The sequence below is a fragment of the Notamacropus eugenii genome, chromosome 1, assembly GCF_028372415.1.
Source record: "Notamacropus eugenii isolate mMacEug1 chromosome 1, mMacEug1.pri_v2, whole genome shotgun sequence".
NCBI classification, from domain to species: domain Eukaryota; kingdom Metazoa; phylum Chordata; class Mammalia; order Diprotodontia; family Macropodidae; genus Notamacropus; species Notamacropus eugenii.
The window spans coordinates 127,461,523-127,484,106 of NC_092872.1; the positions used below are offsets into that span (position 1 = coordinate 127,461,523).

A 22,584-nucleotide genomic window follows, 5' to 3' on the forward strand; every position below is an offset into this window, starting at 1 on the left:
CAGAGATGGAGAGAAGAAGAAGAAGAAGAAGAAGAAGAAGAAGAAGAAGAAGAAGAAGAAGAAGAAGAAGAAGAAGAAGAAGAAGAAGAAGAAGAAGAAGAAGAAGGAGGAGGAGGAGGAGGAGGAGGAGGAGGAGGAGGAGGAGGAGGAGGAGGAGGAGGAGGAGGAGAAAGAAAGAAAGAAAGAAAAGAGAGAGAAGATAGAAGAAGAGGAGGAAGAAGAAAAATAAGGAGGAGGAAGAGAGAGTGAAGAGGGAGAGAGAGAGGGAAGGAAAGAGAGAGAGGGAGGAAGAAAGAGACAAAGAGAAAGAGAGTGAGAAAAAGAGAGGGAAAGAGAGACAGAAACAGAAGGAGACAGACAGAGAGGGAGGGAGAGAGGGAGATAGGAAGGGAGGGAGGAAGAGAGAGAGAGAGAGAGGGAGAGAGAGAGAGAAAGGACACACACACACACACACACACACACACACACACACACACACACACACACACACACACACGAGCGCTGAGAACAACAACCAGGAAGCCAAAGCTGCAGGTGATTTTATCCATGGAGTCCTCTGAGTCTCTGAGAGCAGCTGCTAAAATTGTATCTCCCAATCAAAAACCTCTGATTCAAAAGCCGGGAGCGTGGGCTAGTCACCAAACACCCCTGATTCTCTTTTTGCCCAAGACCAACTGTCTGGGGAGTGGAGAGTCTAGGGCAAACCACACTGGGCTTGCTTGCCCCTACCCCATTTTTGTTAAAGAAGAGGGTTTCCTTAGGAAGGCATAGGATCAAAGGAGGAGGAGAAAGAAGAGGATGAAAAAAGGAAGAGGAGGATCAAAGAGACTGGGGGACCCAGTTACAATTAGCTGGCCCCTCCCTCATGTTCCTTTCCACCACACACATTGGTCCTTTCCATTTACCTACTCACACTGCTCCCTCTCTTCCTTCAAAACCCAGCCCTGCCCAGGGCTACTCTGCCTCTCAAGGTACAAGATTCATTATGAATGCATCACTTGACCCAGCTAGGGGGGAGATATCCAGATAAATAAGCCAAAGTCCCTGCCACAAACTTAGTGTGCTAGCTTTGTGATCTTAGGGGAGGCATTTAACCTGGGACAGCCCGGTGTTGTGAAGATAAAATGAGATAATATACAACATGTAAAGTGTTTTGTAAATGTTAAAGTGCTATATAAATGGTTAGTAGCAGTAGTAGTAATAGTAATAGTAGTGATGAAAAGGTGTAAACACAAGTGAGAGTAATACAAGCTAGAACATTAAAAGTGAGGCAGCGGGTGGGGCAGGGAACAGAAAGAAGGCTTGGCCTGCGACTGAGTTCAAATTAGGCTTCAGGCACTCACTAGCAGGGTAAGCCTGGACAAGTCCTTGGACCTCTGTTTGCCTCAGTTTTCTCATATGTAAAATGGGGATAATAATAGCATCTGCCTCCCAGGGTGGTTGTGAGGATCAAATGAGATAACCACTGTAAACTGCTTAGCACAATTCCAGTCATATCTGACTCCTCGTGACCCCACCTGGGGCTTCCTTGGCAGAGATACTGGAGGGGTTTGCCATGTCCTTCTCCAACTCATTTTACAGATGAGGAAAAGGAAGCAAATAGGGTTGAATGACTTGCCCAGGGTCACACAGCTGGCAAGTGTCTGAGGCCAGATTGGAATTCAAGTCTTACTGACTCCAGGCTGGGCACTCTATCTATGTCTACATGTAGCTGCCCTGACACATAGTAGGCACCATGTAAATATTATTATTAAATAGGCAGGGAACTGGTATTTGAGAACAGGACCTTGAGTCACTGCTGCTGCCTCCGAACTGACTTCTTTGATTCCAGGCTTTTTAAACAACTCCTTTCTACAAATCCCACTGCTTCCCCTTCCTGTGGGTCAGGCTGCAGGATCCAGTGTTTAGATGTAGGGAGAAGGGTCATCTGGAGGAAAGCTCCCAGGGGTGTGCATTGGGATCAGTTTTGGGATTATCAGGGGACAAGCAGTCTGGGTACACATTAGTCATCCCTGGTCCTTAGAAACAGCATGGCCCAATGGCATGAATGCCAGATTGAGAGACAGAGGTTCTGGATTCAAATCCCCTTGATATGAGATATGGGATCTTTGGCAAGTCATCTGACATTTGTGTGGTTCAATTTTCTTGTCTGTAAAATGAGGGCAATCTTTTAAGCTTTATGATTCTATAACTCCTTCAAGACAGAGAATTTACTGAGTATTTCTCCAATGCCCCCCATTCAAGGACAGTGTGGAGGCAAAGTGAGTGCTCAGTAAATAGTTACTGATTCAGAAAGTGGGATGCAGTTCAAGAGCTGGTAGGTTTCTTGAATATCGTTCATTTAGTCCCATTTCACAGATGGGGAAACTGAGGCTCAGAGAGGTTTGATGACTCTCTCCATCCCATTCAGTGACAAAGCAGAGACCAGGGCCCAGGTCTGCTCTCAGTTCATGCCCTGCTCAATATAGTAAATATACTGCCCCTCAGGAGCCAGGGCAGATGGGCAGCAGGAAGGCTGGACCTCAGTCAGAAATTTGGAGCATCAAGGGCAGATGGGGAGACTGAACGGGAGGTAGACCCAGAAGGAAGGGCGTTTTGTTGGCATTCAGATTAGATGGAAATGGGGAAGGGAAGGAGAAGAGAAGTGAATGGAAAGAAAAGAGGTGACTCGTGGGGTTTGGTGAAGGGACTGGGGTTGAGGAAGGAATAGTGGAAGTGTCCGTTGCTATTGGAATTATGTAATATCATGGGATTATGAAGGGACCATAGAAATCATCCACAACTCCTGCATATCCTTTCCTATCACACCCTATGCCCATAGGGGTCCTGGGCCCTCTTATCTTCTCCCCCTATACTACTTCACTTGGTGATCTCATCATTGATACAGATTTAATTATCACCTCTATGCTAATGATTCTCAGATCAACCCGTCCTGCCCCAACCTCTCTGCTGACCTCCAATCTTGCATCTCCCACCAACTGTCAGACATCTTGAAATGGATGTCCAACAGACATCTTAAACTCCTCATGTCCAAAACAGAACTCATCTTTCCCCCTAAATCACATTCCCCCTCTGACCTTGCCTATTCCTATAGAGAGTACCACCATCCTCCCAGTCCCCCAGGCTAATAACTTAGGAGTCATCCTGGATTCCTCACTATTTCTCACCCCCATATGTTGCCAATGCCTGTTGGTTTCACCTTTGCAATATCTCTCAAATATATCCCCTTGTCTTCTTTGACATTGCCTCCAGTCTGGTACAGGCCTTAAGTATCACCTTACGTATGGATTATTGCAATAGCCTGCCTCAAGTCTCTCCCCAGTCCAATCCATCCTCCATTCATTTTCTCTGTTTTTTTTTTTTTCTTTCCCTAAAGCACCTGTCTGACCATATCCTCCCTCCTACTCAGTAAGCTCCAGTGGCTTTTTGTTTCCTCCAGGATCAAATACAAAATGCTTTGTTTGGCATCCCAGCCCCTTCATAACCTAGAACCTCTCCTGTTTCAGCCTTCTTACACCTTGTCCCTCAATTCTTGCTCCTTGATCCAATGATACCAGCTGTCCCGTGAACCACAGGTTCCATTTCCCGACTCCAGGCATTCTCTTTGTCTTGAAGGCCATGCCTTGAAGGTCCTCTCTCCTCACCTCTGTCTGCCGACCTCCCTGGTTTCCTTTAAGTCCCATTTAAAATCCCACCTTCTCCAACCCCTCTTAATTCTACTGCCTTCTCTCTATCATTTTTATCCTGTATCTAGTATGTGCTTGTTTGTTTTTCTTTGTTTTCTTCTCCATTGGATTGTAAGTTCCTTGAGAGCAGAGACTGTCTTTTGTCTCTTTTTGTGTCCCCTAGAACAGGGGTGGGGAACCTGTGCCCTGGAGGTCACATGTGGCCCTCTAGGTCCTCAGATATGGCCCTTTGACTGAATAGGGCTGCACTTGAGGACCTAGAGGGCCACCTATGATCTTGAGGTCACAGAATTTAGTACTATGCTTGGCACATAGTAGGTGCTTAATAAATGTGGACTGATTGATAAAATCTCCTCATTTTACAGATGACAAAACTGAGGTCCAGAGAAGGAAAGATCCCTACCCAACATTACACAGATAGCAAGTAGCTGTACCCTACTTCTAATCCAGGGCTTCTGAGTCCAAATCCAGCACTCTCCATTACCCCACATACCGCCCACATCTTCAGCCGCTAAGGTCAGTGCACCAGGGACTCAAGGTCATTTGAAAAGAACATATGGGTAGAGTCTCTGGAGCTGGAACACGAACTGCAGGAATTGGAATGATCAGTCTGAAACACACACCAGGGAAGAATGTGTGGGAACCAGCCCAGGCAAAAACCAGCTGCCTCTCGGCTCTGGGGCCCATCCTGAGTCTCCATGCTATGGCAACCCCAGGAGTTGATCGGACACATGGAGGCCTAGGCCTTGTCTGTCTTATCAGCCTGGGGCCAAGGGCTGTGAGTCCTCCTTTTTTTTCTCCCCCAGTGCCTAAGGAAGGGAGAAGGAGCAGGGGAGGGGGATGTAGAAGCTGGAAAGTTAGCCACTCCTTGAGGGATTCCTAGTATTGATAACACAGAGAAAATTCAAACCAGCTGCTTGAGGCCCCAGTGGGCTACAGAGGCTCTCCCCCCACCCCCACTCAAATCTTTGGCAACATGCCAGGTGAGGGGAAGGAGGGGCTCCCCAAGAGGGGTGAGTGATGAGCTACAGGGAAGGGGAAGGTCATTCTGGGCTCAAGCTCCTACTTTCAGGCTCTTAGGGGTCCCCAACATGATCCAGATGCTGCCCACTATCACAGAGAGGCCTCCATAACATGGCTTCTTATTTCAGTTACAAGAAAGAAAGAAAGAGCTTGGCTGCTTCAGGACCTTCACAGGATCACCGTAGATCAAAGTCTGACCATCATGAAAGTATAGAAATTAAATATTTATCAATTCACCCAGAGGTGCTCAAGATTGTGCCTTAATTTACCCCTCCACGTTCACCTGAGACTGATTTATAAACCAGAATGACAATGTAATAATTTCTTAATGGGGGTGAAGCTCATAGGATAAAGGAACCTGGTTCTAGGCCATTGTTACTCCTAAAGGAGAGGTTCCCTCTGGAGACCACACTTAGGTTCATAGGCCTAGAGCTGGAAGGGACTTCAAAGGGTATCCAATCCAACTCCTTTATTTAGAGGGACATAATGAAGCCAATAGAGGTTAAGTTACTTACCCAAGGTCACACAGCTAGTAAGCATCAGTGATGAGATTTGAACTCAGGCCTTCTGATTCCAGAACCAGTGGTCCCCAGAACATTGTTAGAACCAAAGAAGCTGGATTTTCTGAAAGGATCTTCATTAAACTGTGATGGTCTGATGACTTGCCCTTCTCTGTTCCAGGCATATTTCTAAATACTACTACTACTACTATTACTACTACTACTACTACTACTACTACTACTGACATTTCTATAGAATACTTTACATGAAATAAATCTCCTTTGAGTCTTTTAACAACTTTGTGAGGCTTATAATATAGGAAGTGTTGTCTCCATATTACAGATGAAAACTTGAGTCTTAGAGAGGTGAAATGATTTGCTCAGAGCTGTGCGGTTAATAAATGTTGGAAGTAGGATTCAAACCCTTTGAATCCAAACTTCACAGAACAAATCCTCTTAATAAAAGTTTGGATTCAGTCAAAGGGCTGCTCTCGAGGACCTAGAGAACCACAGGTGGCCTTGAGGCCCCAGGTTCCCCACCCCGTTAGTGAGCAGAGACTGGTTTTTGCCTTACTTTTCATCCTTGGGGATTATAGTACAGTGCCTGGTATACAATGTATGATTAATAAATGCGTATTGACTGGGAATATGAGGAGGTTTGACTGGCTCTTTCCCAACCTATGACTCCCAAATCTTTGTCTCCTCCCCCTGCTTTCCCCTGCCAAACATTCACAAATCCCCAGTACCTAGAGGGGAATTCAACCCTGCCTCAAATCCAGAAAGCGCTCAGGGGTGGCATGCTGTTGCCTAGAGTTATGAGCTATGGATGAGGATGATGGTTAGAGGCTAAGAATCTTGACTTGGAGTTTGAGGCTGAATAGAGAAAGAATGTTGGAGCTTCTAGAGTGAGATAACCTCTGGCCTTGAACCGGGGACCGTGCAGCATAAGGAAGCAGTGTCTCAGACTGCAACAGTTTTTAAGATAGAGGGATGCTGGAGGAATGGCTAATGGCTGACACGTCTGGCCTCCAGCCATCCTTCAGATCCTCCTCCTCGCTCTGTCCCCAGGGTCTCTCCTTTATCCTTTCTATTCCTGGCTCTCCTTCCTCTGGGAATCTGTCTTCCCAGGCTCATGCTTCTGACTTATGCCCTTTTTTCACTCCCACTCCCAGCCCCAGTTACCCTTCCTTGCTGTGGTGTTTGCAGTGGGGATGGGCAAGCTGGAAACTCAGTGACTGCCCCAGTTCCCATATTGGAGTCACCAGTACGGGGAAGAGTGCTGCTGACTTGGGATTCCCAGGCTTGCTCCTCCTCTGAAACTCTCCCTAGATTCCATCTGTCTTGGTCTCTGGGCCAGATGCTGAGGAGCAAAGGATGGAATGGGTCCTGTCCGTGCTATGTCAGTGATTAATGATGTAATGGATTTGACCCTGGACTTGGAGTCTGAAAGATCTAAGTTCAAATCCTCCCTTGGAAGCTGTGTGACCCTGCATGAATTCTAAGATCATGGATTTAGAGCTGGAAAGGACCTTAAAAGTCAATTAATTCAGAGCTGTCAGACATAGGATAGGTCACCTACAACACTCCTGAGTGGATTGTACCAGATTTAATATAATTGGGGAATATCTAACAAAATAAACAGGGTTTTCTAAATCAATATGGGGCCTGCAGAGGTCTTACGTACGATTTAGTGGCTCCAGTTTCTATGAGCTTGATAACCAGTGTTCAACCTTTTTATTTTATGAGAAAATCGGAGGTTGAATCCTCCCATTCTTCTTGCCTTCTCATCTCCCAGAATTCAACCTGGACCTTGGGATCAAAATTTCCTAGATCCTCTATTGTCTGAGGAGAAAGAGTTTGCTTCCATCTTTCCCATTTGTGAGTGATCATCTAGACAGAGCTGTTGGATGTTCTCCAGGTTTTCCTGCTCAATCTCTGCCTCCTGGGTTTGTGGGGTCACATGATTAGGGTCTATCTTTAGTCAAGAAGCTATTTATATTCCCACAGGGAAGTTGCTTCATTGCCTGGAAATCCCTGGGAGAGAGGTGAGAAGTGACCAAATCAGATTGAGACCCTGCCTTGAGGGGGAAAAGCTATCCTTGGCCCTCATCCCTGGGCCCTGACTTTGCCCCACCCTCTTGTCTGCAGCCCCCACGATGCAGTCAGTGCTTCCAGGTAGTGTCCAAATCTGGGTAGGGGGACGGCTCTTTGCAGCTGACAAGGCCTTGTTGGCGGAAAACAGCGGCTTCTTCTGTGGCCTGTTCCGGTCAGGGATGCAAGAGGCCACCCAAGGTGAGATTCACCTTGGGGTGCTGAGTGCTGGTGGCTTCCAGACTACATTGCAGGTCTTGGGTGGTCAGCAACCAGCCCTGGGGGGTGAGGAGGAGCTGCTCCAAGCTGTGGAATGTGCTGCCTTCCTGCAGGTCCCCCCACTGGCCCACTACCTTATCCATAGCCTCACCTCAGACAATTGTGTGGCCTTGTGCGAGACTGCATTTGTCTTTGGCCTGTGGGATGTATTCCACAGAGCAGCACTCTTCATTCGAGACGGTCCCCCAGAGATGGTCAATGAACTGTCCCCAGAAGTGCTGGCCTATGTAGAGGGCCTGAGACCCAGCAGCTTTGTGGCTGTTGGTACCCACACACCCACTCCTGAGTACTTGGAGGATGTGACTCGAACCCTTTGCTACCTGGATGAGAAGGAGGACGTGTGGCGGACTCTGGCCTCCCTGCCAGTGGAGGCCAGCACCTTGCTGGCTGGAGTCACCACACTGGATAATAAGCTCTATATTGTGGGTGGGGTCCGGGGGGCCAACAAGGAAGTTGTGGAGCCTGGTTTCTGCTATGATGCTGACCGGGGTACCTGGCAGGAGTTCCCCAGCCCTCACCAGGCTCGCTATGATGTGGCACTGGTTGGTTATGAGGGTAGCCTCTATGCTATTGGGGGAGAGTTCCAGAGGGTGCCCCTAAGATCAGTGGAGCGATATGACTTTGTCTCTGGCTGCTGGAACTTCATAGCAGACATTCCCCAACCTGCCGCTGGGATCCCTCATGCCCAAACCTTAGGTCGCCTCTTCATCTGTCTGTGGCAGCCTGCAGACACCACAGCGTTATATGAGTATAAGACCCAGGCTGATGCCTGGCTTCCTGTGGCATCCCTGAAGAGGCCCCAAAGCTATGGTCACTGCATGGTGGCACATAGAGACAACCTCTATGTGGTCCGTAATGGACCCTCTGATGACTTCCTTCATTGTGCCATCGACTGCCTGAACCTGACCACGGGGCAGTGGACAGCCCTACCTGGGCAGTTTGTCAACAGCAAGGGGGCACTTTTTACGGCTGTGGTGAGAGGGGACACAATCTACACGGTCAATCGAATGACCACTCTGCTCTATAGTGTTGGCAATGGTTCCTGGAAGCTGCTGAGAGAGAAAGTGGGTTTCCCCAGACCTGGCTCACTGCAAACCTTTTTTCTCCGACTGCCTGATGTGGCCCTGGCCCCTGCAGTGTCCTCCCCAGAGCAATGACAGTTTGGAATTGTGAAGAAATCCTTGGGACTGAACTCAGAGCAGTCAGCAGGCTTGAGTTTGAGAAAGTGCCTGTGCTGGTACTCAAGGTCACTTGTCCTTATCTGCCATGACTTGGGGTGCAAGCATTCATAAATGGAGTTTTCTCTTCTTCTAGTTCCATTGTGGTCCTTATATGAAGATACAAAAGACCCCATGTGCAACCCTGAAATCTTGCCTGCCTGTCCTGGGTCTGGCTGTAGCTGTTTCTGTGACATCCCATTTTTCTTCTTCCCCTCAGGGATTATGTCTCCATTTAGTTTACAAAGTTGGGATACTGAAGCTTAAGGTATATCAGAAAAGAGAACTGGCTTTGGAGCCAGAGGACCTGAAACTGGATCTCAACTCTGTGTGACTTTGGACAAGTCACTTATTGTCCATGTGCATCAGTTTCTGAGGAGGCTGGACTAGGTAACCTCTGAGGATACTTTCAGCTCTAAATTTAGAAAGTTTTGAGGATCACTGCCTTACCTTTGGTCCACTGGACAAGCTGTTTAACATCACTGAGTAGCTGGGTAGCTACCCATCACTGGGTGGCTGTCTTGACCTATGGAGTGTCCCTGCAGGACATTGTGCAGTGTGATGGGGACTCAGACATGCTTGGGAAGCAATGGAAAGCCTGGTACTAGTCTGCCATTTATTGAGCACCTACTGGAAGCACAGCGCTGAATTAGATGCTCTGTGAAGATACAGGTATTGGAGGAGACAATTCTTGACCATCAGGAGCTTACGATCCAGGAGAGGAGAAGAAACTAACACGAATGAAAAAACCAGAGAACAATGCGAGGCAGTGTACAATTAAATGCTGGATTGTGCAATGTGGATAAGTGAGTTCAGAGGGAAAGGAGATCACTATGGGGTGGAGTGCTCAGGGAAGATTTCTTGGGTGTGGTAAGACATAGGATATAATAAGACAGGTTGGTGGTGTGAGGAATAACTTGAAGGAAGTCATGGAGCTGGGAATTTGTACTCCTCCCCTGTGATCTCTCAGGGGAGGATGTTCAGAATCTCTCCCCCATCTTCCCATTGCACTGTCTCCCAGGCAGGAAGAAGAAGACTCTTAGCATCATCAAGCAGGCTTGAGAACAGGGATCTTTAATCTTTGAAAATGTTTTCACACTTACTAGCTGTGTGACCTTGGGCAAGTCACTTCACCCCAGTTGTCTGCAATACATGACTGAGGCAGGATTCATACTCATATCTGCCTGATCCCGAGTACCACCAGAGGTTTTCTGCCATTCGCCACCCCCTATTTTTCCTTCCCATGCCCAGTTAGTCTTAGCTCAGCTTCAGTTATTGTACTCAATTCCATCCAGGGCAAAAAAAATTGTTTGACACTTGTTTTCAAGTCATACAGGGTCAACGACAGCATTTACCTTTGTTCATGCTGCCTTTCCAGTCTTCCCTCTGTTCTCCCTCTCATTGCCAACGTAAACCCTTCAATCCCACCAGGCTGGCTTTCTCATTGTTCCCTGAATCAGGCAGGCTCATTCCTGCTCCAGAATCTTCATTCCAGTCCACTCCACCCCACCTCCTATAAGACCCTTTTCCCCTCCTCTCTCTCTTTCATTGACTTTTAGGGCTGAAAGGCACTAGAGAGGTCATCATCTCATTCCATTCCCCCTTCTGCAGATGAGGAAAATTAGAGGAAGGGAAATTATTTGCCCAAGTTCATAAAAGTAGCAAGTGGTGAATGAATGAACCAGTGGAAGAACAACTTGCTAGAGTCAGAGGACTTGTGTTCAAATTTTATCTCTGACATTTAGTTCTTATGTGGCTTTGAGCAAGTCACTGAACCTGTCTGGGCCTCAGTTTCCTCATCTGTGAAATGGATTAAAGGATCTTCCAGCTCTAGGTCTATCCATGATGCTGTGAATTATGATGGACAAAAAGAGTCCCAGAATTTGAATCCTGTAGGTCCAGGCCCCTGCCTCCAGCTGGTGACTGCATAAACCTTTGGAGATCTGTAGATAGTCACAGGATTTTCTTTTTCTCTGATTAGCTACACCCTCTTCTGCCAGTGGCCAGTGGTCCCTCTGGCCTCTGATGTGCTGGGGAGCCAGCCACAATGGATCTCTAACCTTCCAAGCTGTGCATGGTTAGGATAGGACTCAGGAGATGGGGTGAGAGTTGAGAATGTCCAGAGAGCGACACTAAATAAAACAGGGAGAAGTTGAGGGGAAGGCACCAGGAAAATGAAATGATGAACAATCTCTCCAAGGTAGTTAGAAAAAAAAATGGCCTGGGGCCTTCAGAATGCAGGGCATCTTGGTCTGGTGAATAAAAGGCTCTTAAGATTTGTGTGCTTCTTGTGGTTTTTAAAATGCTTTCATGTTTTGTTATCTCATTGGATTCCTCCAAACACAATGGACCAATGGAAGGGATTGGATTTGATGGATGGGGAAACTGAGGCAAATGAGTGGTAAAGAAAGACTAGCACCCAGTTTTCCTAGGTTGGACTCCTACTGGTGCTTTTCATCTCTGAAATTTCTTACCCTGGAGTCCATGAACTTCTGTCATAAAAATATTTTTAAAACTATATTTTAATACAAATGGTTTCCTTTTTCATCCTGTGTGTTGTATTTTGCATATCTTAAAGCACTGTCCTAAGAAAGGTTGATAAGCCTCACTAGGCTGCCAAAGGGGTGCATGATACAAAAAAATTTAAGAATCCTTTTATTATCTTGTGATTCATTCTGAATACATGGTGACTGATGCTTTTAAAAATGTTAAATGAGTCAGAGAAAAAAGTCCCTTCTTAGTGGTGATTTGGCCAGCTCCTCCTGGTCTTCTTAGACAGGGTATTGAATGTCCTGGGGACTCACTGGCGCCTGGACCATCAGCTCTTTCCAGAGTTCAAATCTCCTGTCACTGTTGTTGCTGCTCTGTCTGTCCTTGGGGTTTTCTTGGCAAAAATACTGGAGTGGTTTGCTATTTCCTTATCAAGTGGAGTAAGACAAACAGAGGTTAAATGACTCACTCAGGGTCATATAGCTGTCTGAGGCCAAATTTGAACTCGGCTCTTCCTGACTCCAGACCCAGTGCTGTATCTACTGACTCATAACCAAGCTAAAACTGTGTCTTGGGTAGAATTCATCTTTAGAACCTGACTCTTTCTTGGCCCTACCCTCATTAGTTGTCTAGAGCCCTCACACTGTCGCTGAAGACTGCTCAGGGTCTGGGCCTTCCTGGACAGCAACACTTTTCTGTCCTGTGTCACTCAAGTGCCCTCCTCTCTGCCAAAAGGCAGTGGGTGTTAACAGATCAAAGTAATTCAACAAATGAATCCCAGTTAATGTGCTCACTAGCTAATATATTCTCCTCTTTCACTTGACCTAACCCAGTTGAAATGTACACATCTCTAAAATGCTCTTGAACACTATGGTCTTATGGGAAATGTGTTAGAGGGTTTGGGACCAATGGGAACTTTTTTGATCCTCATCAAATCATACAATAGAGGCATCCTTTTATTCTATGTGCAGGGCCTTCATCCCTAGAACAATGTAAGGGTTGGTTTGGTTCACCATCTTTGAGTTGTGTGTTGACAAAGATGCACAAATCCATTCTCCAGCTGGGAGAGGACAGAAAACAAAATGGAAGGGAATAACCATTTATATAGTGACCATTTATATATGAGTCAGGCACTGTGCTAAGCAACTTTTCTTAAAACAAGCAAATATTTTCTCATCTGATCCTCTTAACAGTTGAGGAAACAGAGGCAGAGGTCATGTGATTTGTGCAAGTTTCACAAGCTAGTAAGTATCTGAGGTTGGATTTGAACTCAGGTCTTCCTGACTCTAGGCTGAATAGTCTTTTCACTGCACTACCTGCTACCTTTGGTACTAGAAAGAGTGTTAGATGTGGAGTTAGACAACCTGGATTAGAATCCTGGATTTGCATTTACCAGTTACATAACTTTGGACAAGTCACTTAGTCTCAGTTTCCCCATCTGTAAAATGAGGAGGTTGGATTAGATACCCTCTATGGACTCTTCTAGTCATAAATCTATGGACCTATGCATCTAATTATGCAACCTGGGACCCTTTAGTCAAGTAAAACATACATTGACCAGAAATTTAGAGGCTCTTGCCAAGTGGGAAGATACAGGCTTAGTGAGTGAACAATTTTGTGACTTCCTCTTACTCTAATATGGGAGTTATTCCTGTAGGTGATGGAAAGAGGAATGAGGGGATACTGAAAGATCTCATGAAACTCATCAACAATCTGAATTTTTAATAGCACTCTCATCGTTTTCTATTGCCCACCCATACTTGCCACTGGAGTCTAGGATTGATCAGCAATGACCACTGGTAACAGTGTGACCTCTTAGACACTTCTAGGACTCTCAGCCTAGGCAATACAACAACCCTAGTTGTCTCCAATGACCCCCATGGTACCCAGAGAAATTCAGCAAAGATTATCAGTAATTAATCTTAATTCACTTTAATTTAAAATGTGAATACCCAGAAGGAAAGCTATTAGATGATTCTCTATAGAATAAAGTCCAAGATAAATCCATTTTGGATGCCACCTGAAGATCAACCCTCTGGAAAATTAGGAAGTGGGTGAAATCTACCTCCAATATCTTCTTTCACCTCAGAGATATGCATATATCTGTAAGTAGCAACTTCTCCTGATTCTATGTACTTTCTCCCCAGGAAGAGCTGAAGTGACACATAGAGGACAGGTACAGCTCTGGTCCCATGTAATAATATGTGCCGGGTTGTTGTAGTTGGTCCTTCATTTTAGAAGAGGACCAATGACTGTGATGTGATGGGTGATGACTTGTTGGACTTGAGTGCAGCAGGATTGCACAATGATTCTCCAGAGTCACCAAAGTCCAGTGGCAGGACAAAAGTTGGCATGACTGGCAGTGGCCCAGGATTCAGTGGATAACTTTGGTGTCTTTGATGTCTGACCAGGTTCTAAGCACTCCACAGTGCCTGCTTCAGCCACCTTCATGGCTATTGGAACAAATTGTTCTCATCTACCCATTCCACAGGTGAAGTCTTCACATGCTTGGTTTTTGTATTAATGTATTGAGGAGAAAGAAAGAAATGCCTTGTTAAGAAGCGTTTGATTTTTTCTACTCCAGAGACAGTGAGTGTAATTAGCAGGATAAAACTGAACCTACCTGATTAGGGTCAAAGATGAATCAAGAGTAGTTAGATCAGAGTTTGAAAGTCATTTTGCCCTGATGTCCACAGGCTTCCAGTGGCCTCATTCTGTCCCTGTCCCTTGTCATCGTGGGACACTATCAATGATATTCCAACTTGGGCAGTTTCTACCTCTATGAGGATTCTGTTCCAATGTATTGGGCCAAAGTGGAGACATGCAAGACCCAGACACTAAAGTCATCCTTGGGGAGGGTTGGGGACAGGTCAATAAGAGTACTGGAGGTACATGGTTAGGTCCCTCCTACAAGCAGGTATTAGACAGAAATCTGGACAATAAGATGAAGGGTCAGGGGAATGTGGCAGAAAGTAAGAGACACCATTAGAGGAACTGGTAAGAAGATGTCAGTCTCAGACAAAAGAACTTTGGTTTGGAGTAGGACTCTGGTCCCTAATAGAACTGTGAAGAACAACGCTACAGGGAAATTGAAGACATTGAGTGATGGATAAAGTTTGGGGGAACAAGACCAGGACCCAGTGATTGGGTCACACAAGGTCACAGGATCATTGGTCTTAGAGTTGGAAGGGACCTCAGGGGTCATCTATCCATCTCCCCTCCCCATTTTAAAGATTAGGGAAAATGGAAGCCCAGAGAAATAAAGGAATTTGTCCAGGGTCACACAGCAAGGAGTAAAGCAAGATTTGAATCCACATTCTGTGGTTATCAAATCCATTGTTCCTGCCACTATGCCGCACTTGGGGAAGGCACAATCTCTCTGATCTTTAAGGTGTCTTTCATTGCCGAAAGTTCACTAGAGGAGGAAAGTAGAAGGGAGCTCATCTCAGAAGAGGGGGATTATTCCCTCTTCTTTCCTTCTTCTTCTCCTCCTACCAGCCAGCTGCTAAATTTAGAATGCCCAGTCTCTAGAGCTTTCCATCTTGAGGAAAGAGCCATAGATTTAAAGGAATTCAATAATCTTTTATTAAGCAGCTACTAGGTGCTGGGCACTGAGGGTACAAGAACAAAACTGAAGTCATTTTTGCCCTCAAAGAGCCTTCTACTGGGTGAAAACAATGTGTTTACAGTAAACATAAACTATATATAACATGTATTCATTGTTAGGGAGTGGGTGAGGAGTACTCACAGGTGGGGGAAGCAGGAAAGGCTTCTTGTAAGATAACACCTAAACTGATCTTTGAGGGGAGCTAAGGACTCCAAGAGTTGGTGATGGGGCCCAAGGGGATGGGCAGATGGTTTACACAAAGGCCAGAGTCAGGAGAAAGAATACCTTGGATTGGGAACAGCTGGTAATCTAGTTTGTTTGGAATGTAGTTATGTAAGAGGAAGTGATATGTAACTAGCCTAGGAAAATTGTGAAAAGCTTTAAATACAAAACAGAGGAATTTGTATTTTTCCTAGGGGTACTAGGGAACCCCTGAAGCTTCCAGAGCAGAGGAAAGACATAGTTATAACATGCTTGAAGATGGATTGAATAGGGAAGACAAAAGATAGGGAGAACAATTAAGGAGGCTATTACAGTCATCAGAGCAAGAAGCGATAGGGGTTGAAGCAAAGCGGTGGCTGTGTTCTGGTCCTGGGTCAGCTATTAAGTAGTTATATGACCTTGGGGGGGGGGGGGAGTGGTGTCATGTCACATCTCTGGCTCCTGGTTTCTTCATCTATAAAATAAGGTCCTGTTTTCAAAGGACCTTTCCACCTCTACATGATGTGATTCTATCAATGGTTTGGCCAATCTGCTCGATGGGGGTTTCCCCAATGTGTATCTATACTCACAGCACTTTCATTTACCAAAGATGGGCACAAAGTGTTGGGTTTTCAACCCAAATGTCCCCCCAGAACACATGTGAAGGACCTACTCATGGCATCTTGACAGCTTTGGGAGGTCCCTGGAGGGTCCTTAATGAGGAACTCCAGTTATCTTATCTTCAGCTAACTCTGGCAACACAGGGAACCAGGAAGCTCAGAACTGAATGGATGGGAGACAGGAAGAAGAAGAATTGAAAAGCTTTCCTCCTATATATTCATTATCCCCTGAAGTAATGCTGTGGCCATGATATAAACCCAGAACAGCTCTGCTTATTTTCTCTCCTGCTCTGAGTAGCTGGCTTTTTTTCTTTTTACATCTTAACCATTTTGTTATAAATTGCTGTCACTTCGTAGAAGTCAAGGAAAATTAATTACAGTAGGAAATTCAACCACCAGCCTGCCAAGATTCTATTTATCACCCTCACTGGCTGAATCATCTTGGAGCCCCAAGACTATGGGATGCACGAGTCTGCAAACACACACCCGTGCCCAGCCCATGTGTCAGACATACCAACTGAGAATGTCAATCAGGCACTGTCTATTGTACCCATCTGAATCCCCCTCCCTCAGCACTGACATTTCTGGAGTGGGGATGGGGCAGGAAAAAAGGGAGCCCCTCTTCAAGGAAGCACTGGGTGGTTTTGGTCATTTATAAAGGGTAAGAGACTCCTTTTTTACAAAGGATCTTAGAGATTATTTAATTCAGAGGTTCTTCCCCTGGGGTCCAAAAGCACACACAAAAAATTTTTAATAACTATGTCATTATAATTGGTTTCCTTTGTAGTTCTTTGTATTTTATTTTATGCATTTAGAAACATGATTCTGACTCCATCAGATTGCCAAAAGGGTCCATGATGCAAAAAAGGTTAATAACTCTTGTTCTAGGTCAACCCAGTCATTTCACAGAAGTGGAAACGGACCTATGGGAACTTGGCCAAGCTCTCACCAATTAGCCTATGGCAGACCCGGAGCTGAAATCCTGATGACTACTAGACTGGTCTTTTCCTTATATCATATCATTTTTATTTTGAGAGATTTCTACTGTGGGGAGAAGCCCCAACATTCGCCCTTATGCCCCCATTCTGAAACATCTTTATTTGTGATGCTATGGTCCTCCCTAGATCCTGCTCTTTGGAGGACGTAAGACAGGCTCTTATTATGCTAGGGAGACTGGGCAATAGAGAAGTGAAGTATGTAGGGTTGGTGACTTAGTGGGAAACACACTGAAGTCGGGAAGCTCTATCAGGGTTGGGAACTCACTGTAACCTTGGTCAAGTCCCTGGATTTTCTGGTTCTCTCCAATTGCTCGAATGCATACTAAGGCAGTCAGTTTAAATGGTCAGTAAAGTCTTTTCCAATGCTTTTATTGTTGTTCAGTTGTGTCTGATTCTACATGACCCCATCTGGGTTTGTTAGGGTTTTTTTGCAATGAGTGGTTTGCCATTTTCTTCTCCAGCTCATTTTAGAGATGAGGAAACTGAGGCAAACAGGGTTAAGCGACTTGCCCAGAGTCACAAAGCCAGTCAATGTCTGAAGACAGATTTGAATTCAGATTCTTCCTGACTCAGGGCCCAGCACTCTATCCACTGCACCACCCAGCTGCCAATGTTTTAGCAGTATATAATTTCCAGAACCATTGTTTCTAGAAGGACTCCTCTTCTTTTCCCCTAAAGAAAGAAGACAGATGTCCTAGGGTCTTTCTTTACATAACAGGGTCCCCAAAGCATAAGACCCTTAACACCAAATATCCCCCAAAGCTCACATTTGGCTCCTGTCAGACACTAGCAACACATCTAAATACATCTAAAGTGCCCAGATCCTGTGGGGAATCAGCAGCGAGGTTAGTCAAGAGCAGAGATGGCAATTCTTTCCATTTGGATAGAGCAGTCCTCATTACAAGGCACTCTCGTATTCATCTATCTCATTTAATCCTCACAGCATTGCTGAGGTAGGCCAAGCAAATTGGTTTTCCTATCATTAATAATGACTGTAATAAGTCAGCCTGACAGAATGGGGGAGAAGGGGAGAAGTGACGAATGAAAGACACAAGAACACAACAGGAATTCTTTGCCAGGGTCTCACAGCCTCTGGCACTGGATACGGTGCGAAAAACGATGACCAAGAGAGTGCTAGCCTAGGAAACAAGAAGGCCTATGTGCCTGCCTCAGATTCTGTATGACCCTGGGCAAATCCTTTAACCTCTCAGTGCTCGGGCAGCTCTCAGAGGCGATAAATCAGCAGCAGATCCGTAATGACGGAGAACCTTTCTGCCCTGCACTTTCCTCTATCATTCAAGCCATGGATTTGCACCCAAAAAAAAATATATATCTCTGATATTTTTGAGTAAGAGGATTTGAACTCAAATCCTGCCTCTCACATTCTTTTAACCTGTGTGATCCTGGACAGATCATTTAACTTGTCTGGGCCTCAGTTTCCTCATCTGTAAAAAATGAATGAGTTGGATCAAATGGCTTCCATGGGCCTTCTCAGATCTAGTTCCATGATCTTAGGCACGTCTGAGGAAATAGGGAAAGGCCCAGAAAGTTTTCTTCAGGATACAGACGTTGCTGAGCGTGTGACAACAGCATTGGCTGTGTCTTAGGACACAGACCACGTAAGACCTTAAGACCGCTGATAATGATAATACAGCTGATAATGTAGCAGCCCACTGTGTGGAGCTCTCCCCAGAGTCACAACACACATACACACACACACACACACACACACACACACACACACACACACACACACACACACACACACACACACACACACACACACCACAGAGCAAAAAGAGGGAAAACCACTCAATTAGGGAGGTTTCCAGAGATGCCTTGCTTTGCCTCAGAGAGATCTCACCTGGTTCTCTCATGCTCTCTCATTAAGCAGTCAGCTGTCCGGTAGGATGGCCCATTTAGCAATGCCTGCCCAGAAGCCTGGGCTGTTGTTGTTTTTAAAGGCTAGTTACAGGCACCCTCAGAGAGGGAAAGAAAGTTAGTGTCCTCCTGGGTATTACTGACAGCAGCAACTGCATTCCAACTACATCAGATGGCCTGCTGTAACCCCTCACCCCCACCCCACCTCCTGCGGTAACACCAGAACCAAGTGGTTACTGCACAGCTGGGTTACGGAGAGAACTCAGGGCACTGGGAAAAATGGTCAGTTTTGGCCTCATCTTAAAAGTCTGATTGCACAATGATGAGAATGGAGAGGAATGTCTTATCAGATATCAGAGAGCTCAAGGGGAGAGGGAAAGGGAGGTCCATGTCTTAGGAACAATTTGAATTTTTAAAAAAATCTGGCATTTACAAAACTTAGAATGAGTAGTTGGAAACAGAAACAAAAACAGAGCCAAATGTTCCTATTGGGACATACATATTCGCTCCAGGGAATGAGACTTCAGATTTTTTTTTCTCAAAACACATATTCAAGAACCAGCCCCCAGCTGGAAAAGTCCAGTTGGCATCCCAGGCATCCCACGTAGGACCGTTTGACTTTTGCACCATGGGACTGAGATTACTGCACAGCCCTGATGAGCATTCTTAGCTCTGTGGCAAGGGCCATGGCCTTGGAGGAAGTAGGGAGGTCCTACTAGGTGCACTAAGTACGGTCATTCGCTCAGGGCCATGGCCTTGGAGGAAGTGGGGAGGTCCTACTAGGTGCACTAAGGATGGTCATCCCCTCATCCTCCCTTTAATCAACAGCAAGAGCGAGAATTATCCTGTAGTTGTAAGAGTGCCCAGTGGATAGTGTGGAGTCAGGAAGACCTGAATTCAAATACAGCTGGGTGACCCTGGGCAAATTATTTAACCTCTGCCATCCTTAGTTTCCTCAACTATAATGGTTGTCATGAGGACCAAATGAGACAATACCTGTAAAGTGCCTGGCACGCAGTAGGCACTTAACGCTTGTTTCCTTCTCTTCCTTCCTTCCCATGACACAGGTGAAAGTATTTTTATCTCCATTTTATAGATAGAGTCTCGAAGAAGTAAAAGGTCTTGCCTAGGGTCAGTTGGTAACTGGTGTCAGAGCTCAGATTCAAACCCAGATGTCCCAAGATCAGGTATCTTTTTTTTATGTTTATTTATTTCAAGATCAGGTATCTTTCTGTTATACACCTGGCTCCTTGACTGAAACCCCAACAAACCCCTGTTTCTACAGAACTATTATTAAAAATTCACCTTCCACAATAACCTTGGCCAGATTTGCATACACCGTTTCTGTGCTTATCTATAAAACTCAGTCATGTTGTAACTAAAGTGCCCTTGACCAGAGGAAAGCAAACTGGAGCCAGAGACAGGTGGCCGGGGCTCCCACTCTGGCTCAGCAACTGATTGATTGTGTAACTAACCTTAAGCAAGTCGCTTTTTCCTTCTCTGTGCCTCAGTTTCCTTATTTGTCATGTATCCCAACCTTCTCACACCACCATGTATCTCTCCATTGCCCTCTGGGTGATAGCTACTTTCCATTCTTTGTATAATATCGCACATGATGCCATAAAACTAGTAAAATATTGGTGTGAAAAAGATGAACCTTTGTTTCTGGGGCAAGTTTGGGGCCATTAAAGGAGATTTGCAACTTACTGAAAACAATCTATCTTCCTTTCCTCCTGGTTCATTCCAGGCTCAGTGTCTTCCTTTATATTATCTGTCCCAGACATATATTCTGAGGACCAAGCTCTATAGAGCATGGATGATAACGTGGATGATGGATACTCTTTATCGACTCCGTTTTTCCTGTGTGGACGGTCAGGCTTGACTCTGAGGATAGTAATGGATCTCTCCTAGGAGGTTCTGCAATGTCTGGGAAAGTCTTTTTGCTGTTTTTTTATTCCTTAGCTTTCAGACTGTGAAATCCTTGAAGGCAAGAGCTACATCTTTTCCTTCCTTCCTTTTTCTGTTCTCTCTGACATGACTGAGTCATTCAGCATGCTGGGACTATGAGTCTAGGAGTCAGGATACCTAACTTGGAATCCTCGCTGTGCCACCATTGTATTCACTGTATGGTTTAGGTCAAGTCATTTCCCTCTCTCTGAGTCTCAATTTTCTCCTCTGTTAAAAAACAGAGTCAAAGTAGAGGGCCTCTTCGAGAGGGTCTCTAAGACCCCTGGTAGTTCTAATGTCCTAAGACTTTGTGGTTCCAGAGGCCTTTGTTTGGAAATAGAATTCCTTAATTCCCCCCAAATCGTTGCTTGGAAGACCAAGCATCAGCCATACTGCCCAGGTGAGCCTTGTGGTCTCTCCAATCCTGTACGTGAAGAGTATGACAAGGGACAGATTGGGGGAGGTTGAGGCAATAGCATCTTTTCCTGCTGTATCATCTCAAAAGGTGAGGGATGCACCCAAACTCGGAGTTTTTGTATCCAGAAGTATAGCTAAAGCTTTCTTGAGTCAACTTATATTTTCAACCACTGCCTGGTATCCAGGTGATGTGTTCTATCCATTTACTCATTCTCCCATGAAGTAGAACTTTAAAAAAAAAAAAAATTTGTCCTAAAATTCTCTTTCAAGCTCTGTGATAATGAGCAAGTCTATGTTCACCCATTTGATGCAGCTGGATAACAGTGGATCTGGGCCAGTCACTTAACCTCTGTTTGCCTCAGTTTTCCCAACTGTAAAATGTGGGTCATAGAGGTTGTTTTGAGGGCCAAATGAGATAATGTTTGAAAGTATCTAGCAAAGGGCCTGATATGGTGGCAGGTACCTAATAAATGCTTGTTTCCTTCCTTCCTGTTCATATCTGTCCTGATATTATGGACTTTCATCCTAATTCCTCTGTTTTCATCTTCTCAGTCTGAAGAGCCCCAGACTTTTTGCCTCAATTCCTGACACGCTTCAGTCATTTCTTAGTTGTATTTGACTCTTGATGACCCCATTTGGAGTTTTCTTGGCAAAGATTATTGGAGTGCTTTGCAGTTTCCTTCTCCAGCTCATTTTACAGATGAGGAAATCGAAGTAAAAAAAGTAAAATGATTTGTCCAGGGTCACACAGCTAGGAAGTATCTGAGGCCAGATTTGAACTTAGGGAGATGAGTTTTCCTGACCCCACTCTACTTCCACACCACCCATCTGCCCCTCTCCTGACACATAGTAAGTGCTTAATAAAGTTCTACCTATCTATCTATTTATTGATCTATCATTTGCCTGTCTGTCTAGTCACACACTAATGGATAACAGATTTAGAACTGGAAAGAACCTTAAAGCTCATCTAGTTTGATCCTTCACTTTATAGATTGGGAAAATGATATCCAGAGAGATGAAATTACTTGCCCAAGGGCACATAGTTAGCAAATGAAGGAGCTAGGATTCAAACTCAGATTCTTTGGCTATAAATTTAGTATTCTTTCCAGTGCATCAGAGGATTTAATTACAAGATCTACCAGGGGTGGGGAAACTGTGGCCTTGAGGCCACATGTGACCCTATAGGTCTTCAAGTATGGCCCTTTGACTGAATTCAAACTTCATAGACCAAATCCCCTTAATAAAAGGATTTGTTCTGTCAAACTTGGACTCAGTCAAAAGGCCACACCCAAGGACCTAGAAAGCCACACATGGCCTTGAGGCCATAGGTTGCCCATCCCTGATCTAGTCCAATGCATTCATTTTATGAATAAAGAAAATGAGACTCAAAAAAAGAAGGTAACACAGATAACATGCAGTGGGAACATAATAAACACAAGGCCACACAGTTAACAAGCAGTAGGAGCATGATTTGAACCCAGAACCGTTGATCTAAATCCAGTGCTCTGTCTACTAGGCTAGTCCCTCTGTCCCTGGGGGCAGTCCCTCCTACTTTATGTGAACTGTCCATCTCTTGCTCTGCCCTTAGTTTCTAGAAGGGCAGCAACCAGATGGACCTAGACACAAT

At 45.2% G+C, this 22,584-nt stretch overlaps 1 protein-coding gene and 1 long non-coding RNA gene across 2 annotated transcripts; one reads left to right on the forward strand and one right to left on the reverse strand.

The window, feature by feature from the left end:
- The first annotated feature begins 199 nt into the window (after positions 1 to 199).
- On the forward strand, positions 200 to 11,345 carry KBTBD13 (kelch repeat and BTB domain containing 13). The gene has a single exon (XM_072614063.1). It carries the CDS (start codon positions 7,366 to 7,368, stop codon positions 8,734 to 8,736), a length of 1,371 nt encoding a protein of 456 aa, XP_072470164.1. The 5' UTR covers positions 200 to 7,365; the 3' UTR covers positions 8,737 to 11,345.
- A 1,857-nt stretch (positions 11,346 to 13,202) lies between these two features.
- On the reverse strand, positions 13,203 to 18,808 carry LOC140506706 (uncharacterized). The gene is made up of 2 exons (XR_011968043.1): positions 18,577 to 18,808; positions 13,203 to 13,793 (listed from the first exon to the last, which is right to left on the reverse strand). It is a non-coding gene; the product is annotated as an uncharacterized lncRNA (long non-coding RNA).
- Positions 18,809 to 22,584: the final 3,776 nt, after the last annotated feature.